This window comes from Trematomus bernacchii, unplaced genomic scaffold (assembly GCF_902827165.1).
Source record: "Trematomus bernacchii unplaced genomic scaffold, fTreBer1.1, whole genome shotgun sequence".
In the NCBI taxonomy this organism is placed as follows: Eukaryota; Metazoa; Chordata; class Actinopteri; order Perciformes; family Nototheniidae; genus Trematomus; species Trematomus bernacchii.
Window position 1 is genome coordinate 9,652,701 of NW_022987547.1, and position 10,466 is coordinate 9,663,166.

At 39.5% G+C, this 10,466-nt stretch overlaps 1 protein-coding gene across 1 annotated transcript; it reads right to left on the reverse strand.

Moving 5' to 3' along the window:
* Positions 1-1,883: 1,883 nt before the first annotated feature.
* crhbp (corticotropin releasing hormone binding protein) lies at positions 1,884-5,776 on the reverse strand. The gene is made up of 7 exons (XM_034123432.1): positions 5,684-5,776; positions 5,489-5,582; positions 4,979-5,136; positions 4,057-4,267; positions 3,432-3,577; positions 2,569-2,686; positions 1,884-2,489 (listed from the first exon to the last, which is right to left on the reverse strand). Exons 1-7 carry the CDS (start codon positions 5,771-5,773, stop codon positions 2,335-2,337), a joined length of 972 nt encoding a protein of 323 aa, XP_033979323.1. The 5' UTR covers positions 5,774-5,776; the 3' UTR covers positions 1,884-2,334.
* Positions 5,777-10,466: the final 4,690 nt, after the last annotated feature.

Genomic DNA, 10,466 nt, shown 5'->3' on the forward strand with positions numbered 1-10,466 from the left:
GCCTTTAATCACTGCTTGCCCCATTGGTTTGTTCCATTCAAACCATCATTTCAGAGATATCGCCTGCTGCTTTCTCTGTGGTGACATTGAGGGGCGCTTATATACCAGAACTAGTCATAAAAGACGTGAAGGGGGGAGGGGGGGAGTGGCACGTGCTCCATGATAACCTGAAAGGTCTCTTGGTTGTTTGAGACATGAGCAAATTGTGAAATATATGGAATGTGCATTAATAGTGAATGGATGTTTATTTGTATATTATTGCAAATAACTGAGTGAGTGTAAAGTATTAAGACAGCTGGTCATTGACTATTTTTACATCTTTACATCCTCCCCCTAACCCACAAGTAAAAGAGTTCACAGTCATTTTGCATATCAGTGCTTTGAGCTAAATGCTACAACAGCCAGGGCCGTCCCTCCCTACAGGCCGATCATGCAGACTGCGTGGGGCCTCACCTTGCGGAGGGGGCCTCATCTTACGGCGGGTGCCTCAACTGAGCCGAAAATGCGGCGCACCTCTGCGTTTATGCGGCGCAATTAGTGTGGCGCGGCACGGTGTCGCCACTGCGAGGCTCCATTAGCACCCCCCCCCCCCCCGTCGACGCTTGCGAAACAGAGGGCCTCATCATATAACTTTGCGTGGGGCCTCATGTTGGCCAGGGACGGCCCTGACAACAGCACACAATGCTATTTAGCGGTTTTAAGATAAGAGATCAGATAGAACTTTATTGATCCCACTTTGGTATATTGTAGTATTTCTTTGTATTTGTAATGGTTACCATGTTTGCATTCTCTCTTTAGCTTTTTAGTATGCCAACATTTGTTCATTAGCACGTTTACACAAAGTAGAGCCAGGGCTGATAGGAATGTCAATAGTTTTGCTTGTATTTGGTAGAGAAAATAAATATTGTGCAAGTTTAAACTGCAGGTGATAATAGAAAAGAAGTCGAAGAATCGCCAAAGTCACTAGGATTCATCCTCTGGGAACCATGAATATCTGTACAAAACTTTATGACAATCCATCCAATAGATAAGATATTTGGGTGTGGACCACAATGATGGACCAACCAACCAACAATGTATTTCCTAAAGCCACGCCATTACCATCAATGTTGTGATTAGTGCATAGAGCTCCAATTCACAGCCATGTTTTGGTTGTCAGTAGCAGAAATGGTTAGAAGGCCCCCACCAGGCAAACATGCCAATTAATCACAGATGGACTTATAACACAAACTGACATCTTTGTTAAAACCTTGTCTTTTTAACTTAGATGTTTCAAAAATACCAAAAAAAGGTGCCTTTAAAGTTCATGTAATTTCTGTCCTGTTATTTTAGTGCAATCCTGAACAGAACAGAACTTGACAGGTGGAGAAATGAACACCTCACTAATAGGGTTCTCCACTCAAAACTACTGTATTGAAAATAATTTCATTGCGCAATTATCAGAAAAAATAGGAATATTGCAGGAATTTCCTTTGAACACCACCAGCCAGAAGAGGGTGATTGTCCTGTATCTAAATATAAGTGAATAGAATATATATCCAAAAATGTAATAAATGGATGAGATCGTAAAATGATTTTGAAGTTCATTTTCATTTGCTGTCTGTTCTGTCTTTAGAAATAATATTATTATGAAACGTATCTCAATTCCACAAACATAAAGCTTTCCCAGAGTGGAGAATTATACTTTTTTAACAATATATTTAAATATAAATTCCGTTCTTGCTCTTAATACAATGTCGTAATACTTTCGATTTTGTAAGTTGTGCATTGCTTTGTTTCTCACTGCGGCACACTTTAAGACAGGAAACATATTTGATTGCTTTGTCATGCAGTATAATTTTATTACAAAAACATTTTATACAAATGTAACTTTACAATGGCAATGGACACTTGTATTTATTATATTGAACATTGAAATGCCCTCTGCATCATCAGTGGCAGGATATGACAAAATGATACAGAAAAATGAACAGATGTGACGTTCATTTCAGAATCACTCCTTTACAAGAATGTTGACCATGTGTAACATTACAACAATAAAACATGATAAATACACACAATTGTACAAAAAGCAAAAGTGAAAGCAAAAGGACACTTCTTCAAGCTAAATCTGAAAGAATAAAAACAAAAACTGAAGTCCAGTAAATGTGGTAGTCTAAATGAATGTGTTTGTTTATATTATTATTCACTTTTCTGTCTATATCTCTGGATTCAGGCAATGTTGTCCAATCAGAGAGCCTGACTGAGGTGGATGTCTTGTTTTATTGATAAAATAATTGGGATAAAATGTTTGCGGTCAAATGATACATTTGTCACTTTGTGGTCCTGCAGGGATCAGTTGTTGAAACAGAAATCCTCCACGTTGTTGAGTTTGATGGTCTGCAGCTCCTGGCTGTCCAGTACTCTGTAGCTGAAGGACACTCTGCTGACGTAGTTCCCGCTGGACACCATCCTCACCACGGTGTTATCACAGCCGATCTTCATGTGGGCTGCAGGGCACAGCAACAGATTAGTTTAGCCTCAGTTCAACCAGTTTGGTATCATGAGAGGAGATCAGTGTGTACTCACTGGGTCCAGTGAAGGAGATGCAGAGGTCTGTGATGGGCAGCAGCTTCGATGTGTCGATGCCACTTCCTCCCAGCAGCTGCACGAAATCCCCTGATTCTGCACACCCAGGCATGGCCCTCTGTGGAAACCAATACAGGGTTTTAATGTAAGTGGCCAACACCATTCCCATTCAATTAATGAACATGTATAAGACTGCTTTAAAACCATATTCCAATGAGATACAGCGGGAGCACTTTTATCCATGAAGGAACAAGGTCAGGCAATTTCGATTAAGGTGATTGCAGCAATTTAACGCTCTTTGTATTTCTCGGCATACTTGAGTTGGTGTGTCTCGTCTCAGTTGCAACTTTCCTGCAGCTGAGCAGTGTTTGTGTTTTTATGATGTAAGATATGGTGTTTTTTTACTTCTTAAATCCCTCCTCGATCCAATATTTGTACTTTCTCAACAACATAAACAGTAACTTCGTCAAAAGACTTGAAAACATGTGTTATATTCAGGAGAAAAATGCAAAGAAGATGAAATGTCCTTGAACTCCGTAAGAAGTGTAAGAGAGCAGATTGATGGCTGGGTTTACAAAGCATGTGCATTTGAAACTGGAAACAACTGTTTGTGTCCTCTTATCTCCTGCCAATGAATTACTTAACAACCCTTCTACTGAAAATGAGTAATACTAAGCAAGAGAGCCTTTGTTTCGGGACAGACAGAGTGCTGTTGTGGCTGCTTTGAACATCCTGAACACATTTTAAGTAAGCTCTTTTGAAGGTGCTGGAGGAGTGCCAACACTTTGGGAAAAATAAGGTAAGGAAATAATCAAAATAAATCTTAAAGTGGATGTTGTTCAGAAATCAATGTGTTTTTTTACCTTAGGAAAGTTGTTGTAGTGCCCCAGGCTGAACTCGGAGACGTCGATGGCCACAGGATAAATGATGGAGAAGCTGCAGTTCCTGTGCTGCTGCGGGATCACCATAGTGTAACTGCCCTCTGGTGACTGGGAGATGACATTACAGGCTGCAGGGAGAAGAAGAAGTGGCAAAGGGAAGGACGTTACAAGGAGTTTCCTGATTCTCAATGTGAAGCAGGTACAACATACACAGAAATGCACACAGTTCATTGCAAATGAATGGCAATATTGACAAAAGGGAAAGGTTTTGGTAATGAGCAACCTTTCCATAGAAGAAAAAGAACAAAACTCATATTTACAAGATGAAAACTGTATTTCTAAGTATTGAAATTGGTTGGTAACACTAAATATAAAGCTGCAGCTTCAAGATATATCTATCATGAAAGCATGGGTAGAAGTGATTTTAGTTTGATAGAGAAATCAACACATTTGGAGGTACATATTTCCCTGAAAGACAGTATTTGCCATGTGATCATGTTCCTAATCCAGAAATGTATTGATGGCAAACTATCCCTTGTTGGTTCAATTGATGACTGAAAGCTCTTTTGTATGTCTTTTCTATTTGCTTATGCATGTGACTACTTACGGAAAGGGTTGATGTGTTTCCTGACTGTTAGGGTGAAGCTGCTGCCGGCGTTGTGAATGCGGAAGAAGACCATGGCCACGTTCTGAGAGGAGCGCACGCTTTTCCTCAGAGATCCAGAGTCACAGTAATCCACATAGCGCTCGTACAGAGGCAGAGGGTGATCCTGGGAGCTGGGGAACTTCTCTCCCTTCATCACCCAGCCGTCAAACACCTTCATGGGACAACCGGAGGAGAGTATTCAGATACAGTCACATGTGGTTTCAGCAGGGTTTTGTATCATTTAGTCACATTCGAATGCAATTATTGTTTTCACTGGACTATCATGACAACTTTGGCATGCAGAGTATCAGCGTGCTTTGTGAGTAAGCAGGTTATGTACAATTGCCTTATGGTAAAGGAGCTTTTTCTCTAATCAGGAAGTGTTTCTAAGCTTAGTCAAGCAGGTTCACTGACCCGCGTCTGGAAGCATGACAACTAACACAGGCTCTACATAAACACACACATTTTCTTACATTAGGGCTAAAAACATTCATGTTTATCACTGATATTCCCAAGGTAATTTAAAGATATAATAATATTATAGCTCTGCATTTCTGGCAGAATCTTATTTCAAGTGTTGATTTTTAACTAGCTATCCTCTCTATCTTTTATGAGTTATATTGTTTTTGTTGCATTTGTTATATTCCCTATTTTGCCTGATGTGCCATATAAAAAAAGCTAACCTTACCGTGATGACTGAATATAAACATCATTATACTGTAGATAGATGTAAGGAAATGTTTCCATGTAACAGCTATATCTTTTTGGATTTAATTTGCTATTTTAGCCCCATGTCCAAGAACTATGCTGTTTGATTGGATTGTTTTTGAACAAATAAGAGGATTTGGGTAATTGGATTATTTGTGGGAAGTTGTTTGTTTACCGTGATGAAGTCCCCTGCCCTGCAGTCGATGTCAACATTGTCATAATCCACACTGATCACTTCGTTGGGCTCAGCCATGAAGAAAACAGCGCAGCTGAGCTGAGGACGCTCTGCTGTGAAGGTGAACTGACCCTCCACTGCCACCATGTCCAGACACCCTGACACAGAGACATCAGTTTGCAATATTAAAATACATCACTGTCACTGACAGAACCACTAGAAAACAGCAGGTAGAAAATGTTTTAAGTATATCAAGAGATTGCATTTAATTGCAATTATTTATTTATGTGCATGTACATGTCCTTATAAAACAAACTGAAAACTAAACTTGAGAGAAAAGGGAGTAGTCTGTTCTGTTCAAAACTGACAATTAAAACAATTATAAAGACATTACATTTAAGATATGAAAAATGCAAGCATGTGATTATATCTTGCTCATACTGTACACACATTAAGTCTATAACCCTCAGATATAGGCACAACAAAAAACATAGATTTAAATTGACTTACTTAAGGGTCGACGGTAAATGAATTCCTCAGGTGTTTCTCTCTTGAGCTCCGAGTTGAAAAATGAAAATAATTCATCTTTTGAAATCTCGTTGTTCTGCAGAGGGGGAGGGGGGAAAGTGTTCACACAAAGTGAAACGACATCCTCAATGTGAATCTGTACAGAAGTGAAATTACCCAAAAGTTTGAAGCACTTACCTCGATGTATCTGGTGTCTCCCTTGAGGACAGACAGGCTCAACACCAGGAAGAAGAGCTGCTCTCGGAAGGTGCGCTCCATAACCCGCATCTCTGTCTGTCTGCAAGGCGCACCTGAGCGGAGGATCTGAGCCGCTCTGCGACCGGAGAGGCTTTTATAGGACCCGCGAGGCTGCCACCGACTCACAGACACCGTGTACCCCCCCCCCCCGCACAACCAGATGCGTGGTCGTGACAGGGATGGACAAGCATGTGTTGAGCCAAAGAGAGAGAGTATGCAATTAATGATTTCAAGCACTGTCATATTACGAGGTGTTACATTGACTTGCAAAGTAACTCACATTAGTTGTTTGGTTGAAGTTTTTTAAATTGTTTAGAATATACAGTATATCTATAGTAGCCTATAGATGTCTGTTGTAATTGCACAGTGCTTTGGAAATACCATTATGTTAATGCGAAAGCAGCCATTTGAAACAAGGGATTTCTATAATATTAAGTGTCTGCATTTAATTAGGGTAGGCTACTATATCAAATTGTATTGTGTAGAAAAGACTGCATCAGTATAATATAATTTTTTTTTAAAGTGACATGTATTTGAGATTAGATTAGACTCTCCTGTAATCCTTTTTGGCAACCTGTTTTTGTTCATGCTAATAAAGCTATTTCAATTGAAGAATTGAGTGAGGGGGGAGTTTAAACCAACATAAATCAGGTTGCTCAAATCCGTCGTCAGTGCTGATTATAAAACTACAATGATGCCAAATTATTTAAATGTCACCTCACTTTATTCGGATTATAACCTGACACTTTTCTGCCTTGCAGGTAAAACTGAACATAGTATGTGTTGGATCCAGTGGAGCAACACAGCTTCAGTTGAAAGATTGGTCGATTGCTTTCTTACCATGCACAATATCTACATTGCATCATCTTGTATATCTGCTATTGTACATGTGCAGTGGCGGCCGGCCCATAGGGGCGCTAGGGGCGCCGCCCCCCCTCTTCCCACATTAAAAATAAAAAAAATATAAAAAAATATATTTAAATAATATATATATTTTTTTAATTTATTTTTTTAATAAACAAGGTAAATATTATATAATTGGTATCAGTAAAATGTATAATCTACAATAAAATCTCGTTTAAAATTGTGTTACGATGTCTAAAGTTACTGATAAGTCACATGTTTCCTGCCTGGCCTTGCCCGTGTATCATTACCCTCTCTCGTCTGGGCGCTATGCACAGCGCCCAGACGAGAGTGCAGCAAGTGCAGCAGAAGCCAACTGTTGCTATCTTTAAACTATGCCGCCGAAACATAATTTCAGTCAATCAGCGTCGTCAAATCTGATGGTCACAGGGCGCCTACGTCAGCGCCCGGTGCAGTCTGTGAGGTGTTTGGACTCGTATCCAAGGAGACAAAACAGGAAGCTGTCATACACTCTGGAAGCTACCATTAGCAGCTAATGAAAACTCAGTTTTTGACATAAAAATGGAATTATGGATCATCAATCATTTTTCAAAGTGACAGACACATTGGATTAACCTAAGGATTAACCTTCAGCTGCGTTTTTCTCGTTTTTGATCAGAATTGTTATCCTGCAAAAGGTGAGCATATCTCCGTGTTTTGCTACCTAAAGCTACTTCGTGTGATGTCTGTATTTGCTTCCCCTGCTGTCGCGAGTTCTGATCGCTCAGTGATGATACTTATATTTCTAGAATCTGTGTGTGTGCATATCCGATAAGTATATCGATTGATTTATACCTAGAGTGCGTTAGCATTTTTTCGCTCAGGGCTCATTTAGACGCTTCTTGTGAGACTTGTGTTTTGTTTCGGTAAACATGGTTCATATCATCAGTTAGCTGCGTTTCCTCTGAGTAGGACACATGAATAGTTTATTACATTTTAAGAAGCCCTGAGACGCAGTTTCGTGAGAAAAAAAACGGGGGGGAAAAAGCCCCTTAACAGGTTAAATGGGAATTAAATAATTTTAAGTAATTTTGAGTGTTCCCAAAGCCCCGGTGTTCTGCAGTTTGTGTGGGCCTACTGTACTGTTGCACAGTTTATGCTGTAGAAACTATGTCCAGGACAAGGTGTTTGGAAGTTTTGGAAGATTCATAGCTAACCACACTGAAGTTATGGAGGTATTGATCAGTCTTCTCATATTTTTAAGCCTCAAATTGTCCTTCCACCCCCCCCCCCTCTAACATCACCAGAAGTCATAATTTAGGGGGTCTTTTCTCAAAAAGATTTCCCCCTGGTATTGTTTGATCGCCATTTCCACAGCCCCACCTAAAATATTTTCCACCAGCCGCCACTGTACATGTGTCATGTCTCTATCAGTACATGCAATGTTTACATTCGTGCTGACTTTAAATAAGTCACACATTGACTTGCATTCACCCGTAGGAAAGGTGTGATGCAAATGAAGTATGATATAATTCAGATTAGACACATTGGAGAGAGTAGGCCTACAACGAAATGCAGTTTTCATCCAACCAGAAAGTGCAAAGAGCAGATAAAGTGCCTGAGGTAACAATACGGTTTCTTCCCGCGGGCAGTGAGACTGTTAAAAAATTGAACTGTTGAAACAACTTCAAACATTCAACTGCTACTCAGTAGTATGTATCTAATACCTAATATATATATATATCATTCCAATAACTTGTATATAGACTCATACTGCACTATTCCACATCATAACTTTATTTCATTTTTATAACTATTATTATTTTTGTATTGCTCATGCTCTTATTGTTATTATGTTATGTTATTATGTTGCATTGTTGGAGAAGCCTGTGACATAAGATTTTCAACTGCATAATTACTCTGTAGCTATGTCAGATTGACAATAAAGAACCTTGAACCTTGAACCTTGAACCTTGAATACGGCTATTGTGGAGTGTTTTTCTTTTTACTTATATTTATATTATTTGGTCTACATTTTGTTTATTTAGACTTGGTCTTATCTAGGACAGGACTGGACCTTGCCTTGAACTCGATTAAGTTGGTCTTGAGTCCAGCCCTGCATGGAGCTGAAACAAACACACTCACAACTACAGGTTGTAGAGTTTCCAATGTGTCTTCAGTCTTTATAGAGAAACATGACTGCATTGAAACAGAATATATATTAAAGGTAGGGTAGGTAAGTTTGAGAAACCGGCTTGAGATACACTTTTTGTTATATTCCATGGAATGCTCTTAACATCCCGATAGCAATGAATATCTTAAGTGCTTTGACAAAAAATCCATAACAAAATGTCATCTGTGGAAGCCGTAATACTGTAAAAAGTACGACCAATCATTTTAGCCGGCCCGGCTAAAATAACTGGATGGCCTACCTGCCTGTCAGCCTTCCATCTGTGCACAAACTTATCTCGTGCCCTCATTGGTCATGTGCGCGTTCGTGTGTGTTGGAGGAGGGGCTCTGTAAGGAAGTGGCAGATTTTCTCTGGTTGTGTATTTTCAAATTCTAGCGAGCCGGTTTCTCAAATGTACCTACCCTACCTTTAAGGTGAAATAGAGGAGAGTAGAAATTATGTGAGATTAATTGATATCGTTTACTGACTGATTGTACAATTTGACAGCAACATCTTGTCCACGTGACCACCTGCTGTGCTTTCTGCAGCACTCACTTCACACTCACATTCACTAAGCTGCTTTCACGCCGGCCGTGTGTGACGCGGTCCTCACAAACCAGAGAGCCTTCAGCGCTGTAGTCTGGCTCATTTCGAGGAGAGTGATAAAACATGCCGTTTCTGAAACATAATCCTATCATTTTGTATCCCAGTCCTTGATTATGAACTGGAAAACATTCACAAGAATTGTTGTCATTATGCATGAACAGAAATAGTATTGTGTTTCTACACATCTGGCTCAAACACTGGACAGCTGGCATATGTTACTAATTTACGAGCCTGACAACACTGTGAAGTAAAGTAACTTACAATCAAAGAATTGTTGTTCTGGTTTTTGAAAAGTTATTGGTTGCCTTCACAGACTTGAGTGTGGAGGACACAGTGCTGGTCCTCCATCTGTCCCCCCCGAGGACTGCAGGTGCCCCCGGCTCCGGGAAAGGTCAGTCCATTCAAATGCAGAAATTGGGCCTCGGTGTAATCCGAGTGTTTTTAGGAAACAACATGTTTGTGTCCCCGAGATGAGGAATGGATGAACAGAGTTTGGGATATCCATAGAAATAACAGTTTGAAACTTTTACTTTTCACTCTTTTGTCACTCAAAGGATCAAGTAAAAATGCAAATCTACTTTTGAAGTTTCTTCCTGATATTGATGCTGAATAATTTAAGTAAATCAATGTATCATTAACGATTTCAGTTTCAATCAAATAAGATATTAAATTAAAATAAAGTCAATGTTTTTTGGCATAAAGCCACTATCTTATCGTCCTGATATTTTTCTGGCTTTGAAACACGGTACTAAGGTTTTCTGTCCTGCTGGGCCATTGATTAAAGGGTTATCTAAAACTGCATTGGACTGAATTTTTTTAAGATGATTAGAATTTAATGAATAAATGAAACTTATTTACAGAAGTGGCTCTTAAATTGAAGGATCAGTAATGGAAGTGATGACTTGTTAGCAGCCCTCTCAGAGAGACACACAGTTGCGGTCTAACTGTTTGTAGTAGTCTGTGACCTTCATAATTACATATATTCTTAAAAAATGAACCATATTACGTCCCCCAGGTTCAATTTCATTCAACCATTGGTGCATCCTTTATGCATGCACTTACATCCATCCATTTTATTTAAGTATCACCAGATTAGGGGTGTT

What these genes read in the sequence shown, in the direction of transcription:
- crhbp (XM_034123432.1), bottom strand. Translation starts at nt 5,773, where the DNA reads ATGCGGGTTATGGAGCGCACCTTCCGAGAGCAGCTCTTCTTCCTGGTG. An exon ending in GAGACACCAGATACATCGAG is followed by an intron (nt 5,583 to 5,683) that starts GTAAGTGCTTCA and finishes CCCCCTCTGCAG; the next exon opens with AACAACGAGATTTCAAAAGA. An exon ending in GGGCAGGGGACTTCATCACG is followed by an intron (nt 4,268 to 4,978) that starts GTAAACAAACAA and finishes TGTCCCATGAAG; the next exon opens with GTGTTTGACGGCTGGGTGAT.